The following is a 27,421-nucleotide window of genomic DNA, read 5'->3' on the forward strand; positions in this document are numbered from 1 at the left end:
AAGAATTTAAATGATACAACAATATGTGTACAAAATAAATAGTAAATAAATCTGCATTGTTGATTATTACAAACATGATTTATAATAAACATAAAATATTATTTAAATGTTTATAAATACTTATCTATTAACAATTTAACAATAATACAATTTATCGGTTAAAATCTATTTCTTATTATAAAACTTTCACAACGCAAAAAAATACTTATTTCTATCCATAAAATTTTAAAGTGTTTTATTTTGAAAAAAAAAATCCGTAAAAAGAATACTTACTAGGCAAGTAATAAAAATGAAAAATATATACGTAGAGTGAAGTTGTGCTGATTGCATAGTACCCCTGTACTGCGTAGTGAATCAATCTAAAACCCTACAATACACTGTCTTGCATCTGTGAATTCTAAAACCCTCAATTCTCTCTCATGGCGGAGACCACCGAATTGACTCGCCACATTGAGTCCTACGTCGACACTTCTTCTTCTTCTCCCTCTCTTCAGGTCCATCCGCTTCTCCCTTTTTCTATTTCATTCTCTCCTATTTCAACAATCCACCTAATCGCTTTTGCATTACAGGCTGCAAGCTTGAACGCTATTGCTTCTCTCGTTAAAACCGATGTCTTACCTCTACAAGCACTGGTACCTTTCACATAGTTTTTTCTGTTTATAATGTCTTGTTTTCGAGCTACGAAAATAAGAGTTGAATTTTTCACGGGTTCATGCTTGCTTAATTTGTTTTGGCATGTCCTGTTTTGTTCCTCTGCTCTGTTTCAAATTCTAGGTCAGAGAGTTGGGAATGTATCTGACCACGACGGATAACGTTATTCGTGCAAGAGGTGCGTTCTTTTTTTTCTTTTTTTTTATAAATTTATTTAAAGCTTACATATAGAATTGGTTATATATGACAATCTCTGTGAAAATATGAATCATGGGTTTCATTCTAATCCTCTATCTTTAAAGGACTTTGGACTATCTTATTATTGAATGTTTCTTGGAAAAATATTCTTTAGGAATTCTTCTTCTAGCAGAAGTGGTCACTCGTGTTGAATCAAAACCTCTTGACAGTGCAACTATACATAGCTTGGTTGGGTTCTTCAAGGACAGACTGGTCAGTATAAATGTTTCTTTTTGTTACATGTCTTCTTTAAAGTTTATGGTTTGAAATTTTTCCAAACTCTTGTTCTAGTTTGCATCTGTCAATCACTTTCGTATCCCCTCTGTTTATTCCTGCTATTCCTTTTGCATTCATATTTTCATATCACGGGGTTGCAACTATGGTCCTAATCTTGATTGGATATAGCTGATTTCATGTTGGAGATCATACACTTTAATTAAGTCTTCCTTGCAGATAATATACTGAGGTTGTATTCCTTTGTTTCCCTTACTGCTTTTGAAAAAATATCAATACTTGTGATGCATTACATCAAGCTTGATAGTTTTCTCGATTGCCTCAAGTTTTGCCTTTTGATATTTTATGAAACTTGTGTTCTTTTTAAGCCTTGTTTGAGCATTGCTAATTGAACATTATTTTTATTTTATTTTTTGCATTTTTTCAGATCTTTTGTAATTATTGATTTATGATCTCTCTAACCATATATAATTTTCTAATAACATGAATAATATAATATTGTTTATAATCAGGCAGATTGGAGAGCAGTCCGTGGTGCACTTGTGGGTTGCTTGGCATTGATAAGGAGAAAAAGTGTTTTGGGGACTGTAACTAGTAGTGATGCTACAGCCATTTCTCAGTCTTTTTTCCAATACATGCAAGTTCAATCTTTAGGACAGTACGACAGGAAGGTAAATTATTTTTCTGGCCAGAAAACCTATAAATTGAAAGCTCCTGCTTTACAAGGTAGAATTATAAAAATGAGCTAGGACATTAAATTTTATGTTGTGAAACAGAATTTCAGAAAAAGAACTCTGTTTGATAAAATAATGACTTGGAGTGATTATACATCAGCTTCAGTTTTTGTTTACTAATCAATTAGTCTGATTCTGCTTATTGTTTCCTTTATGTTAAGTATTTTTGTACTGAGTTCTTCTGCAATTCTCACATTTTTTACTGTGTATAAGGTGCATTGCTAAACATCTGACCTTTACATTGCCTGTTTCAATACTGCAGCTATGTTTTGAACTGCTGGATTGCCTGCTAGAACATTACTCTGACGCGCTTACTACACTGGTAGTCCCAGCTTCCCTGAACTTCTTTATAAGAATGAGCAAAACTAAATGAAAATAACATTCTGTTTGATGATATTTAATGTTATTTTTAAGCTTCAAATGTATGTTAAGACTTAAGATATATGTTTTTGCATAATTAAACCATTTTCCTTTTCTTCTTCCATCACTTCCTCATATATACCAAATATAACCAGCGAGTTTCTCAGTTGTAGATTTAGCTGAAAATATTACGGTTGTGAAACAAATATAAGTGGACAAGTCTATACTGAAGACAAGTTGATTAATGTTATGGTGTCTCATATTTTATCACGTGAACACATTACCACACATCATCTAAGTTGTCTATGGTTGGTAGAATATCTCATCTGTTATACAATAATAACTGTTTTTTCATAATTGAATACCAAGTCATATGTTTAAAAGAAATCTTGTAATGTGAATTAACTGTTACATGCAGCTTGTTTGGATCAGGTTATTAATAATTTATTTTCCTTCAATCATTATCTTGAGAGAACTGAAAAAGAAAAGAATATTGGCTAAATCACTTTGTTCTCAAATATGCGTACAGTATTTGAAAGCATGGTTGTCATTCCCGGATGGGGGAGCAGAATAGCCGACCCCAAAAGTAGGATAATGGTTAGGGAGATGACTGCTATTATAAATTTTTTTGTATAATTGAATAATTAATATCTAAGTATTTATAAGTTGAAAAAAAGAACTCAATTCATACATCAATCATCATCTATAGTGAAACCTCACAGTACTTGAACATATGCAGAGTATAAAGTCAAGAAAAACAAATGCAAGTCCTAAATTTTAGAAAAAGAATTACTGAATGCAAAAAAAGTTAAAAAATAGTAAAACCAAAAGCAACTAGGGAACTAAAATAACAGTGGGAACTAGGGAAGTAAAAGAAGTAACATTGGTTTTAAACAACCAGAAATCGAAAATCTAAAGAAGGAAAAAAAGTAAAAGGAAACAGAAGTAAACAAACAAAGATAAAAGATTAAAAAAGGGAACCGAACATGCACTTACTAATGAAGGTTGCCTGAGAGAGCAAGTTGCTAGACATATATGGTGTCCGGAGAAGATATAAACACAATGTTTGCAAAGAATGCTAAGTGTTTCACATTGTTGCTGGTTCATTTTGTTTGTTGCCGTGTAATATAGAAATTTAATTGAAAAGACCAAAAATACCTGCAATACACTTCGAAACGTCCACAAGGGACTGTATTTTTTATTTTTTCTACTGTTTCTAATCTACAATGGACTAATCACCTAGGACTCGCAATTTGCACTACATGACCGACCTGCACCATGCACACTGGCATGCTATGAAAACAAAACGCAACCCAACAACTGCAATCTAATGGCCAATGCCTTACATTTTATAATACCAAAATTGCAATTTATCTAAACCAGATTTTACTCAATTATTTAAATATTTAGTCAATTAATTGGCCACTTATACATTTTTTTAGGACACGTTTTTTGTGATCTCTAATACTAGTTGTTCTTGACTCTCTTGTAGGGAGATGGCCTTATATACGGAGTTTGTGAAGCCATAGATGCAGAAAAGGATCCAGAATGTTTAATGCTTGCTTTTCATATTGTTCAGTCTTTGGCACAATTATATCCTGATTCATCTGGTCTACTTGCAAGCTTTGCCAAAGACATTTTTGATATTTTAGAACCTTATTTTCCCATTCACTTTACCCATGTAAGCTTAATCTTTCATGTTTATTTATCTGTTGGACATCTTTTGTTTGCTCATACTGATTGCTAATTTTCTGTACAACAACTTAAGCATGTAGGTTTGAGACACTAAGAATTTGGTTGGTGTGAGTGTATCATATGTAAACCTGTTTCAGACTTGTTTGGCTATGTCATATTATATTGAGGTTGGCAGACTGTGACAAGATAGACAATTTCTGTGTAAATATCCTTTTAGAAATGGACTGGGCTTAACTCATTCCCAAAAGCTAGCTCAATGGGGACCAACTGCCGAGTTCTCATGAGAATTCTGATTATATTCCTAGTCAATGTGAGACAACTTAACACCCCCTCTATGTTCAAGCCCTAACATCTTAAGCATAAAGTTTTAGATTGTATCAATAGGCGGTTCAGCATTAAAACTGGAAAGGCTCTTATACAATTTTAGAAATGGATTCGGACGGATCCTTTTTTGAAAGGTTAGCTCAAGGGGGGAATGGTTGCTAGTCCGTCTTACAAGGAGTTTGTTTTGCCGTATTTCTAATCAATGTGGAACATATTAACACATGTGTTATCACTTTATAATTTATCTGTAATCTTTGTTTATTTCCCAGCCAACTAATGGAGATACTCATGTGCAAAGAGATGACCTGTCAAGGTCTCTAATGGTATGTGTAACTTTCATTCAGATTTGACTCATATTTACTTTTATTGGTTGCGTTTCCTTACAATTAGTCATTTAGTCTTTGCTGTGAACCTCCAGATTTTTTAAATTTGTTACTACATATTTCATTTTCCCTCCCATTTTCTTTGAATAAAAAGTAATTTTCTCTAAAAAGTCTTGCTTTTATATACTAGGAGAAGAATTTTATTGTTTTCTTTTTCTCTTGCTTTCTTTCTGAAGTTAGATGGCTGTTTTGCTAAGAAAAATCACAAGGCAAGGGGATAACCATCAAAAGTTACAGGGCTTCTAGTTAAATGCTTATTTTATTTTGCTCTATGGAGGCAAATATCTAGGTTTTCCCTCTATAGAGTTACATATTTAATTCTGTGAAATCTGGGAAATTGCAAATATTAGTAATCATGAAGTTCTCCTTACTTGAGAAATACATTTATTAATGAATAATCATACAGATAATAGTTAGTTTTTAAGGCATATAACAACTTATACAACTGGTTTTAGCGTTAGGCACAACAATGCATTTTTCGTTTATGTTCTACATCAGACTGTAGGGTGACATATATTTGAGAGCCATGCTTGGTGTAGAATAACTTGATCTCTTATTGTTGTCCTATTTAGGAATATCCTTTGTATTCCTGTTCTGTAATAAAATAAACAAAATACGAAGTTGCTTGAATGCATGCATACACCACGATATGCACATAAGGATACAATTTGAACTTATCGTTGTCCTTAAATGAAGTAGCATCTATGTTATTATTCAGATGCAATTGAAATCTGTTACAGTATTGTATGTTTTGCATATAGATACTGGTGAATATATTTTATAATATAAGTAATTATTTTACTTTTCTGCAGTCTGCATTCTCTTCTACACCTCTCTTTGAGCCATTTGTCATTCCTCTGCTTCTTGAGAAACTTTCTTCTTCACTCCATTCAGCAAAGGTTGGTATAAATAGATTACCATTCTGTCTTTGATGTTACATATTAATCACCTTAAACTTTTTTTTATTTATATTTTTCTGTGCGTTCTTTTTTTTTTTTTGCTTTCAGATTGATTCCTTAAAGTATCTTAGAGTGTGCTCTTCCAAGTATGGGGCAGAGAGAATTGCAAAATATGCCAAGTCTATTTGGTTTTCAATAAAAGACACCCTATCTACATATTTGGGGGAGCCAAATTTTTCTTTAAATATGGCACCTGTTGATGGTATTGGCGGTATTGGCTTCCCAGAGAATGAATTTGTGATGGAAGCTCTGTCCCTCCTTCAGCAGCTTATTGTTCAAAATGGCAGTTTGTTAACTAGCGTAATAATTGATGATGAGGATGTCAACATTATTTTCAACACCATTTCCTCTTATGACATATATGACGCTATTCCTGTGCAAGAAAAGAAGAAACTGCATGCTATTGGTCGAATTCTTTATATTGCTTCCAAGTCTACCATCACTTCTTGCAATGCTGTGTTTGAAGGTCTTTTCTCCAGAATGATTGATAATTTAGGAGTTTCTGTTAGTAATACTGATAGCTCTCCAAATGGTCATATTTTCCCCTCTCAGAAAGTCAAGTTTGGATACCTTTATCTCTGCATTGAACTACTGGCAGGATTCAGGGAGTTAATCGTTGGGTCTGATGAACCAGCATTGCAGTATGTTATTGATCATGGGACATCTTGTACTTGGCTTCATAGTTTTTCATCTTCATTATTTAACGACTTTGGATCAGTCTTGGCAGCAAGTGCTGACAGATGCCCCCTTGATCCAGATATATACATTGGAGGTGTGTGCTCTTTTTATTTGAGTAAAACATAGTTTTTAATATGCTCAGCCTTTTCTCCAGAATTTTAATCATATTTTGTTGATTGGTATCCTCCTATGTAGATTATCTTGAACAAAACCAATTTATGGGTTAAATGTGTTTGATCCCCTTAAAAACAAGTGAATCTGGTTTTAGTCCCTAAACCTTTTTTTCTTTATTCTTCATCCTTAAAATTTGAAATCATTATTAGTTGTATGAAGTTTTCATCACTCTGAAGCTTGATTTAGTTGTATTCATTTTAGATCAGATAAATTGTGTTTACTTCATATGGCTGAAAAGAAATTTCGTAGCCTGTTGACATGACACTACATATCTTAGGTTTCAATTGACACAATCATGCTCTTTGTTGATAATAAATCTGTCATTCATCTTGCTTCTAACCCCTCTTGCTGTGATAGGTTCAAAATATAGATATTGATGGTCACTTTATCTTGAACTTGTTCAAAAACGGTTCTTCACTTTCATTGATGTCAGAATCAAGCATTAAATAGTTGATATATTCACAAAAGCCTTTCCTATACTACCTTCGATTTTTCGTTGGCAAGTTGGGAATCATAAACATCTATTCTCCAACTTGAATTAGATATTATATATAATCAGTTAATTTGTTTCCTATACTGTTCAATTTATTAGTACATTACTATTATATATACTTCTCTCTTCTCTGTAAACAATATATTTGATTCAATGATTTCTCTTCTTTCTTTAATAATCAGAATCTAAGTAATTAATTTCATGCCAGATTCCTATTATTTGGTTTTGGTGCATAAAGCGAGATAGCTGGTTCTTGAGAGAATTGCTAAACTAGAACCACCCTGATTGCATTTTGTTAATTAGTTTAAATAATGTCACAATTCAGAACAAAATTCAGATAATTCAAGCGTGACATGCATGACAGAAATAAAGTTATTTACTTTACAGGCATTTGCTGTATTTTATTTCCTGATGCACACTTATTAAGCTCACATTACTGATTTCTTTTTGGTTCTTGGTACTGATTTACAGTGAAGGGCTTGCAGACACTTGCTATGTTTCATTCAGAAGTTTTTTCACTACAAAAATCAATATTTGATAATATTTTGAAGAAATTTATGTCAATTATCATTGAAGATTTCAACAAAAAAGTATTATGGGAAGCAGCATTGAAAGCATTGTGTCATGTTGGCTCCTTTGTTCAAGAGTTTCACAAGTCCGAAAAAGCCATGAGCTATGGGAGTTTAGTAGTAGAAAAAATTGTGGAACTTCTGTTTCTTGATGATATTGTGGTGCCCTTTTCACTCAAAGTGGAAGCATTATCTAATATAGGCATGACTGGAATGAAAAATATGGTAACATGTCTTCAAGGGATGAGAAAAGCAGTATTTGCCAATCTATCAAAGGTTTGTGTGGCGTATCTAACTCCAATACTCTATGTTCATCTTTGATAGAAGGTTATTTCACTCTTAGAATGCCCTCAGGTTTATTGTCATTGGGTATTTAAACATTTTTACTTACCTTTTATCCTTGTAATATTGTGGGTTTACTTTCTTGGATGTGATGTAATTTTATGATATTTTTTCAACTAGGTCCACACAAATTTAAGGTCTTCTGAAGTTACTGTTGGGCTTCTGGAATGCTATTCTTGCAAATTGCTCCCATGGTATTAAGCTCTTCAGGACTTCTATTCACTTCGATGTGACATTTAAATTGTCTTCTTAAAGATATGAAACCTGATAAATCTATTTTGTCTTATCAACTGTTTCCAACATAAGCTATTCTCCGGGAGCACGGAGGATTTACACTGGACTAAAATTACTATTAATCTGATACTTTTAGTTGAAATGGGCAGGATCTATGAAAACGGAGGTTCAGAGGACTTTACAGTGCAATTTGCTATGGACATTTGGAGTCAAGCAGGAAATTTCACGGTTTTCAGTACCTCATTTGAGGAAAAGGTTTATATAGCTGTGGCCCACATCTATTTTTAATTATTTTATGGTTGTAGTTAAAATCATGTACCTTTTGTTATATACAGACAACTAAATAAACTATCCAAAAAGTAGTAATGATGATATTTTTTATTTTTTATTTCAGGGTCTCCTTGATGCATTAATAAAAACCATGAAACTTTCTGTAGGGAGTTGTTCTGTGGAGAGCCAAAATCTTATAATTCAGAAAGCTTACAGTATACTATCATCACGCACTAACTTTCAGCTTAAAGAATTGGAAAGTTTACCACTATCTCCTGGAAAATACAACATTTCCCTTACTGATGAAAGGATAATCTCATTATTTGCATCCGTGGTTATTGCAGTTTGGCCCAAAACACTCATTCCAAATATGAGAGTACTTGTGCATCTATTTATAGTAACACTCCTCAGGGGTATTGTCCCAGTTGCACAGGCATTGGGTTCCATACTTAACAAATTAGTTTCAACATCCAACAGTGCAGAGAACTCCTGTGGCATTACCTTGGAAGAAGCTCTGGATGCTATATTCAATACAAAGATATGGTTTTCTAGTATTGATATGTTGCAGAGATGTAATGGAACAAGTAATGGGAAAGAAATAGTTCTTACTGATATATGCCTGGGTTTTGCAAATGATAAATTGCTTCAAATCAATGCCATTTGTGGTCTCTCGTGGATAGGAAAAGGTTTACTTCTACGTGGTCATGAAGGGATTAAAGACATCACTATGACTTTTATTGAGTGCTTAATACCAGGCACAAAGAGTGCCTTGCCTTTAGTGATGAAATCTGAAGATCAGATTCAGGATCCTTTAGTGATGAAATCTGCTGCTGATGCTTTTCATGTTCTAATGAGTGATTCTGAAGTTTGTTTGAACAAAAAATTTCATGCCACAATACGGCCTCTGTATAAGCAGCGATTTTTCTCTTCTATGATGCCTATCTTTCTGCAGTTGATTGCAAAAGCTTACTCCTTATCTTCGAGGTAGATGTATTCTCACACATACACAGTCAATGAAAACTATTTTTCCTCTCATTGACAATTTCTAGCGGCTTATTTTTATTTTTTATGCCTTATTGACTAAGATTCTGTACAAGGTCCCCCACATATAAATAAATGCATCATTGCAAACTTTCCAATTAGATGTTTTGACTGGGAATTTTGCTTTGTACCATTTCTCTTCACTCTACCTAAAGTGTTGCTTTTTGTAATCTCAGATCATTTTTATACCGAGCTTTGGCACATGTCATGTCTGAAACTCCAATGGTTGCCGTACTAAATGATGCTAAAAAGGTTAGTTTGAGGAATTTTAACTCGCTACATATGTCAGATTCCAATTATTCTTTTCTTTTTCTGTCAAAACCTTGTGCTGTATTTTCTTGACCAAACTACTTTTCCTGCATACACACTGGCAAATTTTGCAGCTTATACCTGTTCTACTGGATTGTTTGTCCATGTTGACAGAAGATATCCAAGATAAAGATTTGCTTTATGGTCTGTTGCTAGTCTTATCTGGGATATTGACTGAGAAAAATGGTAATTATCATGCTTATTGGAATTTTTTTAATGTTGTTTCATTTGTACATTTAGGGTTAAGATATAGGTGTATGGCTTGGTCTAAATTTGAGGTCATACTGTGATTCAATTTATTTTCCTTTTTGGTTTCTTTTTATGATTCCATTGTGGAAAGAAATTGGTTCAATATAAGAATTAATTGTGAGTTAATATTTTAACAATTGACCTTGACCATTGATCATTATATACTAGATGCTAGATTATGGTGTAATATCCCATATTTTCACTTTTCTTTCTATAGCTTAGCTTATTTTAACGAAGAAAACATTGTCATGCAGCCCCAAGCTATTCATTATTGTGTTGGCGATGAAGCAGTGATCATTATGTAATTTTTGGCAAGTATGAATGACCTGTAAATATGCTGTCTTATGTAAATTATGTTCATGCGTACAGGACAAGAAGCTGTCGTTGAGAATGCGCACATTATCATCAATTGTCTGATTAAGCTTCTGGACTACCCTTATAAGACGGTATGAGGTTTTCTCTGTACGAGTTATTTATTGGTTGCAATTTGATGACTCAATTTGTGTTATAAAGTAACTTTATTGCATGTTAGACTCACCAGTGTTCCTTTGGGGACTACACTCGCACCCTCTTCCTTGTTGCTCTTCGTACTGCCTGGCAGTTTTTTTATATTTTTGTCGACAAAAATGTCCTTCAGGAAATTAGTTTCTTTTAACTGTGTATTGCAAGTAAAATGGACATGTTACAATGTCTGTGAAGAGTAAAAAGAGGGAGAAATTGCAAATATCAACCCCCTTTGCTTAGTTTTTTTATATTAGTGTGAGAGGTGGAGGACTAGGGATGACAAGTTATGGATCCCTGTCCATTTATCCTACTGTTCCGCTAGCTAGCACTTAAATTACAGGGACAAGTCAATTTGAATGGTGTAGACATATTTGCAGTTTTGGGCTTCATTATGCCCTATCGGAGGGCCTGAACTCTTGCCCTACTTATTTTTTGGGTTTTGGCCCCATCCAAAGACAAGGTGCATCAGTAAAGCTTAATTACTGGTGTACTAATTTTTATTCCGCAAAGGTTATACTCAAAAATGTTGGCGAGACCCTTTAGACCGCTTTCATCTCTTTGTTTCCATCTTTTTTGTCTTAGACCTATCAAAGTCCACAGTAATGGCAATTGTTGATTTCTCCTCACCTCCTTGTGCAGCTTGTTCGAGAGACAGCTATTCAATGTCTTGTTGCCTTGTCTGAGCTGCCCCATGGCAGAATCTATCCTATGAGGACACAGGTTTGTCATGCTTTTAGCTTTGAAGCTTTTGAAAAATATTTTTATTGAACTTCCTATCATGATTTGAATAGAATCCTCTTGTACTTATTCACATTCCAAGCCGTGTTTGAATGTTTGAATCAACTTGTTCAATGTTATTGTGCGTGGCTCAGCGCCTGCGTGGTCTTGACTTCTTTTTTTATATAACCTGGGTGTTAAATCTCTTTTCGTGGTTCTTTAACCTATTTCATATTAATTACATTAGGTTCTACGAGCAATATCTAAGTCTCTTGATGATACAAAGAGAGTTGTTCGCCATGAAGCTGTCAAATGTCGGCAAACATGGTGGGTACCTAAATTTTTTTGAAATATGTACAATTGTTAATGGTCCTTAAACTGTTATACTTGCTTATTTTGACTTAATCCTCCTTCGACCTTTTGATAGGGCGTCAATGTCATCTAGGACTCTTCATTTCTGAAGTTCAAAACAACATCCCAAGGTAGTGGAAATGCTTTTGAACTTTGTATTCTAATTTATAGGGGTTCTTTTACAATAGGAAAATCTGAAACTGTTTCAAGTGGTGTAAAATAACATGTAAATATTAGTGAGATTTTGTTGCATCAATGATTTCCTGATGACACGCTGTGATGAATGTTGTCGTCTGTTGAACATTTTTCAATTTGAATGATAGAAGGGGGGGCAGTAACATATGAAGATAAATATACCATCCGTGGAAGTCATTTGCTACGATTGCATTTTTTTCTAGGTTAATATCTGTTTGTATAAATTTTTCCATAGGATAGATAAAGGATAAAATAATTTGACCTGTCTCACAAGTAAAAATCAATTTGGTCATGTTGATATAAATTTCTCAATAAAATTTTATTAGAGAAAAAAAAAAGTGATAGATTTTTTTCATGTTAAAATTAGTTTTACACAAATTAAAACAAATTTGTAGAGAATTGGACGAAAGGACCTTGTATATTAGAGCAGCGAAAAGAAATATTGAAATTTGAGAAACAATTAAACTAAGTGTATTTTTTCCCCAAACATATGTTCCCTAAACAAATAAACAATTAAACAGGTACATACTTTTGTTCCTAACATATGTTCAGAACTTTACCTTTAATGTTTTTTGTAGATAAGCTAACGTAACATAATATCTATATAGTTAATATTTCAGCATTTTTGTATATTATACCTTATATTCTTGTAATCAACTTCATAAATCTATATATTTAACATTTCAGCATTTTTGTATATTGTACCTTGTATTTTTGTAATCAACTTTCTATTTTGTTAATATTTCAGCGTTTTTTGTATGTTATACCTTCTTTCTGGTAATCAACTTCACAAATGAGATTATATGTTTACAAGTTCAAACTCCTTCGACTTGTACCAACATGTGTTTAGTGTAAGCTGTAAAGGGATACTGTTTTACAAAAAGAAATATTAAATAATAAAAAAAATGTTTTGTGTATTTTGTATTAGTAAAGAGAGTTTTGTAAAAATCCTAAAATAACGGTTTATGAAAATTAACCAAATTATAGAGTTTATTTATCAAATGATAAATAGTTAAAGAAAAAGAAAAAAATAACTCTAAAAATATTTGTTTTTTAAAACATTATATCCCAACGTACCTTGCAGTACTTGCATGACATGAAGAAACGACGAGTTTTGTTCCACATGCAACTTACCTATACAAGTCAAAAAGCTCCACGAAAAGATAAATACGATATAAAAAGCTCCACGGCTTATGAAAAAAACATTTAGTTTTATTTCAATTTTAGGCGTGTTCTAAACTAGTCAACCCGTAAAACTTTATTTATAATCGTTTGATATGATATAAAATTATGAATAATAGAAGTCTTATTTTTCTTCAACTAAAATAACCACTATGGACAAATTTTAAATTTTATTTCATTTATTTTCTAGTCCTCACCGTGGCATATCTCTTTAACTAAAATAACCACTATGCATAACCTTGCACTATGCATGTTTATGTTTTTGGTAGTGTTTTCTCTCTTCCATTGGTCTGTTTTTGTTGCCCTTCTCTTTTTCAATTTTCTCAAATGTCACAAATTTAGACCCTCCAATACAAGAGAGTGAGAGAAAATTGCAACGCCACTGCTTACAGTTTTAGAAGTAAAACAGTGTTCTGTATTAGTGAAACTAACTATAGAACTTTAGGAAAAGATTCCAAACATATGCATAGTACCCCAAAACGGGTGATATTGCCTTTCCTAAAGTGGTGAATATGCATTTTTCTTAATTACAAAATTCACCAATTACATTTTCCTTCACGAAAACCACATCTTTCTAATTGCATAATCTTTACTTGGGCCGAAATGCTGTCTCTTTGGGCCCAGCTTGCCTTGCCATCTGCACAAACAAAAAAAAAAAGCCCTTACTCCACCACACTCCCAAACTCAACAAACATGAACCCAAATTCCACACTGTATCCTCACTCACCTGAAAATATGTTTCAAGCTTTTTTCTCAGTGTTGCATATTCTTTCTTCATTTGTTGGAAGCTCCTCCTGCATCTGCATGTTCATACACAACAACATATTTAGAACACACTAACAACAAAAATAGGTATCAGGAATTTTATTTCACCAACTGGTGAATGAAGATAAAGATAAAGCTGGATTACCCTTCTCCATTTCTTGCCCTGCAATATTCCCTAAACAGAGTGCATTCTGCTTTCACCTTTTTTGCTCCAATGCTGGAATGCAACACATAGCAAAAGAAAACTCATCAAATCATTGTTGTATCATATCATAGCATATCATATAAAATAAAGCTAACACAGTAGAGTGCTACGTGCTTTCTGCTACAATAATTAACCAAACACAACTCATTTTGTTGTTTACCTTGAACTGCTTCCTTTAAACTGGTGCATAATTGTGTCCAGTTTGTTGAAATCCAGAGGGTTCCTTTCCCTGTCATCAATGACACCAACATATTTTGATATATAAACAAAACAGAAGCAGAGAACATAAAAAAACATACAGAATTTGTAAGACTCAAAGTACGATGAGGTTGGTTAAGTAAGTTACAGTGTTTGATCCAAGTTTGTGATAAGCCTAGAGGAATCACGATAGTAAAGAGTAACAATTTCCTCAACAAAGTTAGGATTAGCATCATCCTGCAATTCTTCCAGTTGGATAAATTGCTCATCCAAATATCCCTGCAATCAATCCATGTTCATTCAACTATTCAAATCAATTATTTCTAAACACATAATAATAACTATATTCGGTTAACATGTGAAAAATGAACATACATGCATATATATATATATATATGTCAGGTTTAGAGGGGTTTCATCGTAAAAAACAAATATCAATGAGACCTGAATTCAATCACATAAATAATTGATATCACTCTCAACCCAAAATTTTAAGATAATGAGTTTATGGGTCTTTATCCTTGTATAATGCTCTACTTTTTCATTTCTAGTCAATGCGAAATTTAGACTCACTTAAATTCCTAACGATATATACATACCTGATCGAAGAGGGAGTGTTTGATAGCAGCTACTTGCCTGAGGGAATGGATTTTGTCCATAATCAGAAAATGTGAGAGGAAAAAGTTTTTGTGTTGCAGTTAAAAGTGCAGAGGAAATGGTGTAGTGTGTTGTGATATGGCATGGTGTGAAGGGGTTTATATAGCACCTCAACTCAACACTAACACAGACAGACATGTCCTCTGTGGAGGCATGGATGGTTAATTTGAATCCACTTTAGTTACAAAACAATAACATGTATCTTCAGAACTGTTTTATATTGTCAGTGCCTTTTTTTTTCTCCTCATGGGAGAAACCTATCAAATCTGATTATATAATAAATTTTATTATTAATCTTCAGTCATAAGCATTATGTGATAAGAAATTACAAAGTAAGTATTTAATTATGTTATTTAATCAGGCATCCTAAATAGCCCACCAAAGTAATTTAACAGAAAACAGGTTTAATACTTTAATCAGCATCAATAGTACTTGTACGGAACACTACATGGCATCATTTGAGATTTGTTTATACATAATAGAACATGCCCAACATTAATTTGACAAGATACCACTTCCGGTAGATCGCAAAGAAGATCGGATAAACGACTTTCGTTATCTCATTTTTATCATAAAAGAAAAATTATGTTCTCATCTATGTATTTAAATTTAATCCGTATAAAATTTTTGTCTCATCTCTATTTTTATCGGATAACAGGCTTACACTCGAACATGTAATTATGCTCATATTTTTTCTATTTCAATATTAATTAATTAATTTTTATAAATTTATTATAAAGGAGATATAATATTATTAAATATTTAATATCAAAAGAATGTATTTTCACTTTTTCAATATCAAATATTTATAAAAAAGTAAAAATCATACACATTTTAACTTAGAATACCAAATAAAATTTGTTGAGACCAAAATATTTATTAAGTTTGTAAGGTTAATAAAACAAAGTTAATAAAGTGTAAAATTATTTTTAAAAAAGCTACATTTATTATGATAATCAGTTAGAAATAAAAATAATTATTTAAATAAATCAAAATAATATTCTACATGATGAAAATAAATTAAAAAAATATTAAAAAAAAGTTAAATGTGTGTCTTAGAAATAATTTAATGCACTAAAATTGTGCAAAAAAGAATATATAATTTAGAGTATAATAAAATAAAAAATACATCAAAATCTAAGTAAATTTTTCGAATATCAAAATAATTGAACTATTCAAAAATAATAAAAATTGTTTTAACTTATTTATTTTTTATAATTCTTCAATTTTTTTATTTTTAAGGTGAAACTTTTAACTCATGCTTAAATTTATAATAATTATATATTTATAAGATAATAAGATCGTAAATTATTTTTTAGTCACCTCTACCTTTAACAATTATATATATATATATATATATATATATATATATATATATATAATATTAATTTTGAGGATTGAAATATGATTTATGATCTACATTTATAATTGTTAGATGTTAAAGTTGATAAGTATGATACTGAAGAATCGAGTATGATGTGATGAGCACCAAAATGCAAATTGTTGGAGAATGTGATAAAGAAAGGTTATGGAAGGAAGATGAAGATGCATTCACATATTCCTTTCTATGCTCTTCGGATGCAAAAAAGAAAAGAAGAAATTCTTTCCCTTACTTGATTGAACCAACACACAAATTTATTAATTCCTAAAACAATATTATTGGGCATCGCATGAGACACAGAATTTATCCTCCCAAAACATTGCTTTTCGCCATAAAGCATATAAATTTCCACCATCTTAAAATTCATAATAATAAATCGAGTGTAGATTTTCTATTGATTTTTGCTAAGCATTAAAAATACATTATTAGTATTTTAAATATTTTTTTAATATATTTTAAAACGTTAAAATTAATGATAATCGGTGAATTATGAAAATACAGTAAAGAAACAGCACAAAAAATTCAAATTCTACAAAATCTCTTCATCTTTTTACATTCATTTTTCTATATATAGCATTATATATACGTTTTAAGGAGTACGGTTTCTAGCAAACACCAAGAACTTACTAGCTAGCAAGAAAAGATGGAGAATCTTGTTGATTCCATTCCATGAATAGACTTTTTCTAATATTTAATTTGCAAATTTTTTTTATTTCGTACATTCATTTATATGAAATTTTCTATTCTCAATGTGTTTAATTTGAACTCTTAAACCAAGTGTTGGATTATCAAATTCATATTAAACAAATGAGCCAAGTGTTGTTTGGTTTTTTTAAAGTAAGACAATTTCATTTTAATTATATAAGAATAAAAATTTATATTAATTTCATACATTACCACCATGCTAAGATACTATTTATCTAAAATTGAACGCATAAGTGTAAAATTTTCTTTGTACGTATTAGATTTAGTTAATGATATATGGAAGATTATATTCACATGCAAATCTAACGATTCCGTATTTAAATTAAATATATGATAGTGTACGTATTCCAATAGTGTGTGTTTTTAAAGAACATTTTCTTTTTTTCTAATTCGTCATAGAATCATTACGATTTGTATGATCTTTTTTCAAATTCTCACACGATATTTGGAATGAAAGAAAAAAAAAAGATTATCACAGAATGTTAGGTGTTGTTATGACGTGATACAATATTGAAACAAAAAACACAATAAGTTTCAAACATTTTTTATTATTTCCATTTCTTTTATCATCTATCATTTCCATATGTGCCTTGTACAATATATAAAATTTATTTTAAATATATAATGATCATTTTAAATTAAGATGTAATTATTTTAATTATATTGGCATTTCTTTGAAACAAATTACTTAAATATAGAAAAATAATATAGATGTAATAATTATATATATCTATAACTATATATAAAAAGAATTCTCTCTTTTGTGTTTACATTTTATAATTCCAATTTTATCCTATTTGTTAAATTTTTAAAGATTAACCGTTACTTTTACAAGTTTTTATAAAACTATTTACTTTTTTCTTTCTTCTTCTTTTTTCCTATTCATCAACAATTATTTTCTCATATTTTCTCCATACATTTCACTTTATTTTTGATAAAATAATTTTATTTTGTTTATTAACTTAATAACATTACAATATTATCCATTACTAATATAATATCACGCATATTTAAAATATTTAAAAAATACGTACACACAAACATGATAACACATGTATTTATGTTTATATATATATATATATATATATATATATATATATATATATATATATATTATAACATTAAATATCAGTTCTATTTAAGTTTAAGTCAATCTTATTAATCAAAATTCAAGATAAGAATTGTAATTATTTTTTATAGGTTAAATCTGTCTCCACCAATGGACTCCGGTCAAATTCTCTATCAATTCATTCACATGCAATGAAACTCTAATGCAATTACCGAAATCAATCTTAAATTTCCTCACTTTTTTCTACTCTTTGTTTAAATAAACTAGCTTCATCTTCTTATTTATCCATATATACCTTGTGAGTGTTTCCTTTGTTTAGAGGTTCTAATCTACACCATAAGAAAAAGGAAAAATAATGGTTGAGTTAAGTTCTAAGTTCAAAGCTTACAAATGGAATCTATCATAACCTGATAATAAACACCACTTGAACTATTCCAGTTTCTCTCTTTTTATAATAATTAGCATTCTTTTTTACAAGCAGAATCAACAAGAAAAAATTGCAGTGTGCAACAACATAACAGAGGTCCAACTCAGATTTCACTGTGGCCAAAAGTGGGGGAAATTAACAAGGAAAAATTTCAATGATTGGCTTAAGAATTTTGCATTGCATCTCAATGGTCCTCGTCATTTCCTTTTCTGCAATTTCAGCAAAGAAAAATGTTATAATGGAAAGAAGTGTTGCAGAAGATATTCCTTTTCCATTCTCTCTTTATTCCTAATTCCTGTCACAGTGCAGTGAAAGGACAAGGGCGATTTGGTCTATGCCAATTTCTTATACAAAAAATTACACGGACAATTTCTGTCATTTCTTGATATTATAGACGATACTCTTGTCTTTCAATCGTTTATAATAATCCCCTTAAGTCCTTGTAGAATATATATGGTGTAATGTGTTTTTTAGGTGACACAAGTTAACGTAACACATTTCATAGAATTAAAAACAGTTTCTGTAAAGGTTAAAAGGACAAAAGAATGTATGCAATCTCAAAAAATCACAAAGAATATGACAGTAATTTACCCTTTTTTTCTGTATTTTATGTATGTGGTCACATCTGCTCCTTTGTAAAGGGCCAAAAAGTCGAATGTTTTAGGTGGGTGGAAAAAGGATTAGAATCTGGTGTCTCTGTTTTTTTTTTTCTATTTTGTTCTATATTTTCTTTTCTTTCTCTTATCACTATCTCATATGTTCATAACAATCCCACCATGGACTATCATCAACCTCTGCATGTGAAAACTCATACCCTAATGCATCCACATAAAACTTGCATCAGAAAAACCAAGAACAGGCGAATTTACAGCATGACAACATATGATGATGCCTAAAAAACTAGTCTTGAATTAACCTTTGTATGTTTTTAACTATAAATTACTTACAGTAAAGTAGACAAGGTAATGGTGGCCAAAACAAAACAAGCTTTAATTAGTAACCACAACACAAAGTTAGAATCTTAACATGTTTGGTTGCTGCTTTCATGGTCATTTTCATACCACTAGAAAACACTGTCTGTGTTTCTTATTTCCTAAAGCGAGGAAGATCCAATCACATTGAAAGAGACGTGATTGGAGCAGAACATAGTGAAAAAGAATTTGCTGCAGAGACTCACAGCACCTGAAAAAGCATAGCAGTTGTTTCCTTTTCTTTTGTGATCAAGAGATGTGCGGTAGCTGAGTGGAATAATCAAGGCTGTGGGAATTGATGCAATCTTGGAGAGGTTTTTGCTGAGGTTGCTTTCTCAGTTCTCAGTGGCTTTAGGGGGTTATTCTTCTTCTTCTGCAAAAGCATCAATTCTACTAATCATCTACAGAATCCACTGTGTGGACGAAACTGTTGAAAGCAACAAGCATGGCCACTAAAGGCAACTTTTCCTCTGTCCGCCATAATTTTATCCAAATGCATGACAAGATCCTTGTAGCAAACATGGAAAAAGGAGCAAATAATCATGATTGAACCACCAGTAATCAAGAAAAGCACTCATTGGCCTAATGAATATGAACCTTTCTATGAAAGATATGATATGATATATATACCACATAATGCTCCTCTACTCTGCCTCTGCTTTCAACAGAAAATGCATGCAATTTGTTTGCGTTTCTAAAAGATACTAGATAGTTCCAGACAATATGTTCTTATATTATAGACATATATATATATATATATATATATATATATATATATATATATATATATATATATATATATATATATATATATATATATATATATATATATATATATATATATATATATACTCTGGGAGAAGTTGTCAAGAGATCTCGTAGTAAACAATATTTCTGAATATGTGGTCTTTAACTGAACTCAATGACACTCTGTGATTTGTTATATTTTCTACACAAACACAATCCAATGCTGGACTAAATCCTGAACATCATAAATCGAAATGAAGCACCGAGGTTTGTGAATTTGAGTTCATCAAGGGATTATAAGGCTTTGTATATTTTCGAAATCCTATCTTCAGAACATGGACAATCCTACAACACGTTGAATTTGGAAAGATCAAGACAGTAATCTGTCTTATCATTATATCATCAGAACATGGATAAGCCTACATAGCGTCATGTTTGGGATAACCACTAATTTTCCCTGGTGTTATCTATACGATAATCGGTGTAATCCTATCCTGAATCTGTGAAACACGCGCATGATATCATAGTGTTTTTTTAATTGAAAAATTGTATCATCTCAATTACACTATTTTTTCGTGATTGATTTTGGACTGTAGTTATTACTAATGTTATTTCGATAGTAATTCTAAATTTCACTTATCAAAACAAGAAAAGAATAATTTCTCTGGAAAAACAGCCTCAACGAGACGTATTATATAGCATTTAAAATTAGTCCATTAGTTTTAACATTTGACAAGTCTCGAATAATCCAGTAGACAAATAACATAATTCGGTCTATCCAAGAGTGATTATTAGTTATTTACACGTATATATAAAAATCATAAATTCTTGTTAAAAACATGTACAGTTATTTTCAAATTCCCGATACGGAATATAAAGCTATGAGTGTAATAAAAGGGGATGTGAGGAAGAGAAGTGTATACGATGAGTAACATAAATATTTGATTCCTAGGTATTTTTACATGTATGTATTAAAGATTTAAATGAGTTGATAAAACTAAGATGCATAAATTAATTTTGGATACTACTCGACATTAGACTAAGTTTACATAATTCACTTTATTTTGTTTTTGATCAATCGGAGTAATTATTTATTGAAAATTTCATCAAAATTAACCCTAAATAACCAAACCTAGAGGTACAAAGACCTCCTGGTGATATTTGATTATTAAAGCTTCATTTGTTTACAGTTAGAAAGAATAAATATTTTCCAATAATTGATCTAACCTGAGCTACATGCCACCATATAACTTGCTCTACTGATTGGAAGGTTAAACACTAGGGCTCAGAAAAAAAAAATTATATATGATAGTACAAATGAAAAGATGAACAAAAGAAGGCTTAATTACTGCTGCTATCTTCACCAGACCTTAAGAGCTCAAACCGCTTGAATTGCTTTGTTCTTGCCAGTTTTTAAATCCGAACCACCAACCGGAGCATTTGCATGGAATGCTGACTGCCTAGAGGGTTCCCCTAATAACTTTAAGGAAAGTGGGGAAGGCTCTCTATCACGTACCTGTGTTTCCCCAATGCTGAGATGAGACATTCCCACGAGTTCGTCAACATTCACAGGTTCCTTGGGAATGACTGGGATTGGCCTGTGGACCTGATGATGAGATGTCTCTCCTCCCTTAACTTCTTCAAAAGGAGCTGCAGTTGATGGCCATATGGGAAATGGAACAGGTAAATAAGTGGGGAAGAATCCATGAGGAGCCATTGATGTCAGTCCGTTTGATCCCATCATAGTTTCATTGCTCTGTTCCACGTTTTCTTGAGAAGTAGTTTCCATGGGTTCAAATTCTGATTTCAGGGAGAGATTTAGTGAAGGCTGCGAATTTCCATTACAAGGTAGCGAATTCTCAGAAGGTGGAAGCAGAACTTGTTCTTCTGGCACAGAAGGTGGATCTGAAGTCTGACATGATTAAAAATAAAAGTTAGCGAGAGATGCAGAGGAAAAGTATTACCACTACTACGTTTACAACAGAATCTTAGAACATAACTAATTGGCAGTGTCCAGCAACAACAAAGATGACCCCATTTACTTGGCAAATAGAGAATCCTGTAAATGCATCATAGTAACAGAAAAGTTTATCTAAAGCAAAATCCAGGGTCGAATGTCCAATACAGTAAAGTTGTCATCTTGTCATGATATTCAACCCAAGAAAAACCTTGGTGTTTTTCAATGGTGTTTTTCAATAAAGACATGACATGTATAAACAAGAAACTAGATGTGCGATGGGAATAACAAGAACTATTAAACTTATAGCAGAGAAGCCATGACATGTATTCACGTGTATTGCTGTTCATTCACAAGCAAGAACAACACTAATTTTCCCTCCATTAGAAAACATCGAGGCATAATAAGATATGTGCATGATTGCCAATTAGCAATTAGATGTGATATGATGAATAAAACCAACCATTTCTGGAACCATGTCAAAAAGGCTGGAACGTCTCTTTCTCCTGGTAGCATGACTTTGCCGGATAAAATACTTCTGGGCATGACTTGCTACTTGAGTAGGGGTCCTTGATACAACAAAATTACGTGCTATCCCACGCCAGTCTCCTTTGCCCAGCTTCTGGAGACCAATTAAGAACAGTCTATGTTCTTCTTCAGTCCACGCAACACCTAAAACAAACAAGTAAATATTGAATAAAGTAATCCAATCACCAGACACAAAAGGGCATGTGACAAAATAAGGTACTCCCACCCTCTGTCTTTTTTAGATTCTTTCATCTAAATCAAGAAAAACATTTAACCCTTTTATTTTCAACACAATTTTAAATAAGTTACTATTATACTTCTTTCAGTTTTCTCTTACCAAACAATTTTCAATGCATGATCAAATTGGAAGTAATGGCATAAATAGGAAAAAAAAAATTGTTATTTTTAAATTTTAAAAATAACAGATAAAAAAGAACAATTTTTTCTTTAAAAAAATTACCATTATATAGGAACAGGGGGACTAAGTACCAAGGTAGAAAACATTCTAGATCGGGTAATAGGTATGACATAATGAGATTAGTGTCAATAATAGAAAGTTAATTCCTTCCTTTTTTAAGTGTGTTTAATGTTCCTTTGGAGAAAGATAAGGGTATAAATAACAAAATAAAAAGTAATAAAGGTTATCTTAAACTTTAATAAAATTCAAATATATATATATATATATATATATATATGGACCCGAAAGAAAAAACCATGGGAGTAGTACTTTCCTTTGTAACTAAAAATTAATGAGTGAGTTTGTCAGCGTATTAAATACTCTTTTTTACCTTTTTTGTTTCTATGGTTTTCTGTACATAAACCAGTTTCCTTGTCAGTAAAATTGTAAAGAATTTCTTTTTCCTTGTAATAAAGTAACAAAATTTACTAAGTTAACTATCTGTTGATCATTGATTAAAACCAGGCATCATCATTCCAAGAGTTAAAGATTTCATGTCACTGAAAATCTCTCTAGAAGAGGGTCCTGTAGCTTACAGAGAACGGAATATCAAGAATAATACATAGTATTCTCAGCCAAAAATTGCATTACAAAGCCACCTTAGGATGAATAGCAAATCATCAACAAAAATGTTGGCTTTAAAATTGGGCAGAGAATATCAATAAATATAACAAACTTCAACACCAGAAAACACATAGTCATGAAATTTATGCTATTACACAACAATTGGTTTCTAAAGAAAGCAGCAATTATTCAGATTAAACGTGAAATTAAAACCTTCAGATAAGTATACAAATAATAAGCATAAACATAATTTGATTGAGTTTCCCTTTGAAAATACCTCATGCATTTAGTCCTAAGTGATTCTTCTATTAAACTACTAAAGCATTAAAGTATCAGCCCTTTCCGAAGGAGGAAATAACCAAAAGACATGATTGTGTCCGTCTTAAAGCCAAACATAATAATTAATTACCACACCAACTCTGCCTATTCAGGTATCAAGCAGATCATTATTAATAAACAAAGACTACTGTTGGCCAAAATTACAAAAACAGATAAATGTGCAACAGCAGTACAAACCACAGTAACTAAACTAGTTAAACTATCCAAGAGCATTGCTTAGAGAGGTAATTAGACTCAAGCAACAATCTCTCAGTCTAGTTTGAACAGATTTCATAAGACAGAAAAGCCAGTCATTTGTCAAATAAGCACATTTACTTCTTTTTTAATTACTTGCACCTTATTGGATGCCTCAATTTCTGACATCCCAAATAAATTAAATGGATGCTGGAAGTATACCACGGCTCCATGGCTTGTCCATGTCCATGGAAGAATTCGTTAATATTATTATAATCACTATTGTCACCAAGTGATAAAAAAAATTGAAACATGTAATATGATATCATACAAATTCAATGAACCGGCATGCCATGAGCTTCCAACTGTGGTATGATATCATACACGCTATATAATAAATGTTCTGCATTTGTCCAAATTACCCACCAATCAAGACATTAAATACAGCCATTGCCTGGTGGGAGGACCAGCAACTGCATAAAACACGAACCAGAAAACCAAAATACACTAGTTCCAAGACAGGGGAGGTTAGAGAAAACATAGTATTTAACATAGACATTTATGAAGTGCAGGAAATGAAAAATCCTCAAAGAACACAAACAGAGAATGAAAAATAAAAACAAAATCTAACAGGGTAAAAAAAAATGTAAGACCAAACAAATAAAATAAATTCCGATTCCGATTCCAAATCGAATTAACGCCAAAGAAATGAAGAAATGGAGAAATGGAACGATGAGAACCTTTCTTTCTTTCTCCGCGGCGGTTAGCGAAGGTAGAGATATGGGCGGGGTCGTCGGACAAGTAACCTTGGGGCTCATGGGGCGGGTCGGAGCAGGGAGAGCTTGGATTGGGAGAGGAGGCGGCGAGGTTGGAAGAAGAAGGAGAAGAATGGTGGTGTGTGGAGGCGAGGTTAAGGTTTCCCATGCTAGCGCTCTTCTTTATGATTGATCCATCCGTCAGTCTCACCCCGAACAGCTTGACGCCGGCGCCGGCCCCCCGCGACGACGGGCACGTCCGGGAGTTGTGGCCGTTGTTGCTGCAGTGGGAGCACCGCCGAGTCATGCCGATTGTCCGCCGCGTGACTCGGTTCAGGGAGGGAGGGATGGATGGAGGGAGAAACGTGAACAAAAGACAAGAAGAGGAATAAGGAGATGAAAGGAAAAAAGAGAAAATGCGCGATGCGACGGATTCGATATGCGGAAGGAAATTGGAACTATGGATAGAGAAAAGGTATATGGAAAGAATGCATGTGTTTGGTTAATTAAGGTAAAACACAGGACAGGGTGGTGGTGGTGATGGATAATTCCGGGTTTTAGGAATATCCTCGAGGTTAAATCTGGGATTCTAAGTTAACGCTTTTTTCTTTTATCATTTTGTGTTAGTGGAACGCGCTCCATCGCTGGTTCTTCCCATCTCTCTCTACACATCATCCTCTCATCACTCCCTATGCTTCAATTAATTCCTTCTTATTTTCATTTTACAATTATTATATTTATATTTCCTATAAATAATTTTTTTCCTAACTATGTACATACATCCTTTTAATGAACATTTAATATTTAATATAAAAGATTGATTTACATAAATATTTATTAAATGATAAATTTTATGCTGGGTTACATTATTCTTGTTTCGTGGAAGCATGCGAGCTGAATACTCCTGAACCGAGTCCACATAGAAGAAAGGAGTGGTAGCGTGTTGTTCTCACGTAATGGCACGTACATTACACCTCCAAACACGTGCATGTAGGGTGAACGACTGAAAAATGGATCCATCATAAATAAAAGTGCTTTCTTGCACTGCTCAGTACATTTTTTTTTCATCCTCAATAAACAGCGATCACAGTTTACTCAATACTAAGTCAAAATACATCTGTTACATATGTTAGGTGCATTGTGTTCATTATTTTTAATAATAATAAAATATAATTAAACTTTCTTTATAATTTTTTACAGATAAATTTTATTTGTTATAGACATTATTTTATTATAAATAATTATTTTAATTTTAAAAATTCTTTAAATTAAAAAACATATCAAATAAAAAAAATTAAATCTAGAAAAACAATCGTTTAACAAATTATTTTTAAAATTATTTAGAAGTGTAATAAATAATAAATTAAATGTGGATACTAAATAAGAAAATCATTTATAATGTAAAAAATAACACTTTAATTGCGACACAACAAAAGCGAACACTATAAACCTAATACCACGTTTGTCTTTATTTAAGCCACAAGAACAATTTATTTGCTTATATAAGTTATTTTTGTCATGAAAATATTTATTAATAAAATTTTAAGAAAAAATAAAATAAATCTAAAAATTACTTCCTGTTTGACATATTCAAAATTGCTTCTGTTGAGGAAGATAGTGATAATTATTCTGGAAGTGTGGTATTATGTTATATTCTTTCAATCATCCAAAAAGTTATCAAGTAGCATTATATCTTTGGATAAGGGTGTCCTTTTTTTTCACAATCTCATCCTAACATTTCTATAAAAGAAAAAAAGTTTTAAGACAAAATTCTTTGGGCTTGACTTTGACTTTTTGGGCGGAAATATTTGAATACCAATATTTAATCATTTGTTATTATATAATTGAATTTTTAATATATGAAAACTGCATGTTAAATATAAATTAAATATTTATAAAAACTTCCTATGCATATTGAATCTTATCTATGGAACAATAATTTAAATTTGAATAGTTTAGTATAAAAGGAATAATGCGCAATTATCGGCAATGGATGGATGGTATTTGATTTAATTTAATTTTAATTTGAGTGAAGTGATTGAGAGGTGTTTGGATGATATTAGAACTCTTCTCCAGAAAAAGCCAATGAATGTGCTTTACGGATTACTAATAAGACACGTGGAACATATGGTGGTCCCCACCTACCTTACTTGGGTTTTACGCCATTACATGTCCATGTTTTCTCTTCATCTCATCTGAAACGAATATCTCTTTTTATAAAATGGATTTGTTGTAATAAAATAATTCAAATTTGAAAAAAATAATTGATTTTCACATCTAATAATACTCTAAAATCTAAAAAATAATTAGGGATGGAAAACTTATATACTTTATTTCATTTTGACAACTAACAAAATAAGTTAAAATATAATAACTAATTAAATTATAATTACCATTAAAAATTCTGTTTGATTAAAGTTTTTATTCTTTTTATTTGTTTATTTATTTTGTACAATTTATTCCATCAAATACTAAAGAATATAATGAAATTTATTAATTCTAAAAACGTAGTAGTTATTAAAATTTTATCAAGTTTCTTAACTTTCTTTTAAATATAAAGATGTGATATTTTTGCATATTGAATCAATGTTATTGATTTTATAAATTATCAATTGATCATAAATTTTATGTATTTAA

The 27,421-nt window shown here is 31.6% G+C and overlaps 3 protein-coding genes across 4 annotated transcripts; 1 reads left to right on the forward strand and 2 right to left on the reverse strand.

Moving 5' to 3' along the window:
* Positions 1 to 334: 334 nt before the first annotated feature.
* Positions 335 to 11,887, forward strand: LOC114185527 (MMS19 nucleotide excision repair protein homolog). 2 transcript variants are annotated; one of them, XM_028073292.1, is made up of 20 exons: positions 335 to 494; positions 570 to 632; positions 775 to 829; positions 1,004 to 1,101; positions 1,635 to 1,793; positions 2,119 to 2,178; positions 3,709 to 3,897; positions 4,505 to 4,558; positions 5,431 to 5,517; positions 5,626 to 6,349; positions 7,394 to 7,767; positions 7,954 to 8,027; positions 8,217 to 8,322; positions 8,462 to 9,321; positions 9,555 to 9,630; positions 9,762 to 9,873; positions 10,306 to 10,382; positions 11,080 to 11,160; positions 11,405 to 11,484; positions 11,585 to 11,887. In XM_028073292.1, exons 1-20 carry the CDS (start codon positions 420 to 422, stop codon positions 11,616 to 11,618), a joined length of 3,438 nt encoding a protein of 1,145 aa, XP_027929093.1. In that variant the 5' UTR covers positions 335 to 419; the 3' UTR covers positions 11,619 to 11,887. The 2 variants fall into 2 exon arrangements, with proteins under 2 accessions (XP_027929093.1, XP_027929094.1); XM_028073293.1 differs by lacking the exons at positions 335 to 494; positions 570 to 632; positions 775 to 829 and having other exon boundaries at positions 1,639 to 1,793.
* Positions 11,888 to 13,125: 1,238 nt separating this feature from the next.
* LOC114185156 (histidine-containing phosphotransfer protein 4) lies at positions 13,126 to 14,751 on the reverse strand. The gene is made up of 6 exons (XM_028072711.1): positions 14,653 to 14,751; positions 14,202 to 14,332; positions 14,016 to 14,084; positions 13,796 to 13,867; positions 13,613 to 13,685; positions 13,126 to 13,522 (listed from the first exon to the last, which is right to left on the reverse strand). Exons 1-6 carry the CDS (start codon positions 14,710 to 14,712, stop codon positions 13,475 to 13,477), a joined length of 453 nt encoding a protein of 150 aa, XP_027928512.1. The 5' UTR covers positions 14,713 to 14,751; the 3' UTR covers positions 13,126 to 13,474.
* A 6,382-nt stretch (positions 14,752 to 21,133) lies between these two features.
* On the reverse strand, positions 21,134 to 25,385 carry LOC114185155 (transcription factor MYBS3). The gene is made up of 3 exons (XM_028072710.1): positions 24,770 to 25,385; positions 22,431 to 22,639; positions 21,134 to 21,922 (listed from the first exon to the last, which is right to left on the reverse strand). Exons 1-3 carry the CDS (start codon positions 25,089 to 25,091, stop codon positions 21,389 to 21,391), a joined length of 1,065 nt encoding a protein of 354 aa, XP_027928511.1. The 5' UTR covers positions 25,092 to 25,385; the 3' UTR covers positions 21,134 to 21,388.
* Between the last annotated feature and the right edge of the window lie 2,036 nt (positions 25,386 to 27,421).

The sequence above is a fragment of the Vigna unguiculata genome, chromosome 5, assembly GCF_004118075.2.
Source record: "Vigna unguiculata cultivar IT97K-499-35 chromosome 5, ASM411807v1, whole genome shotgun sequence".
In the NCBI taxonomy this organism is placed as follows: Eukaryota; Viridiplantae; Streptophyta; class Magnoliopsida; order Fabales; family Fabaceae; genus Vigna; species Vigna unguiculata.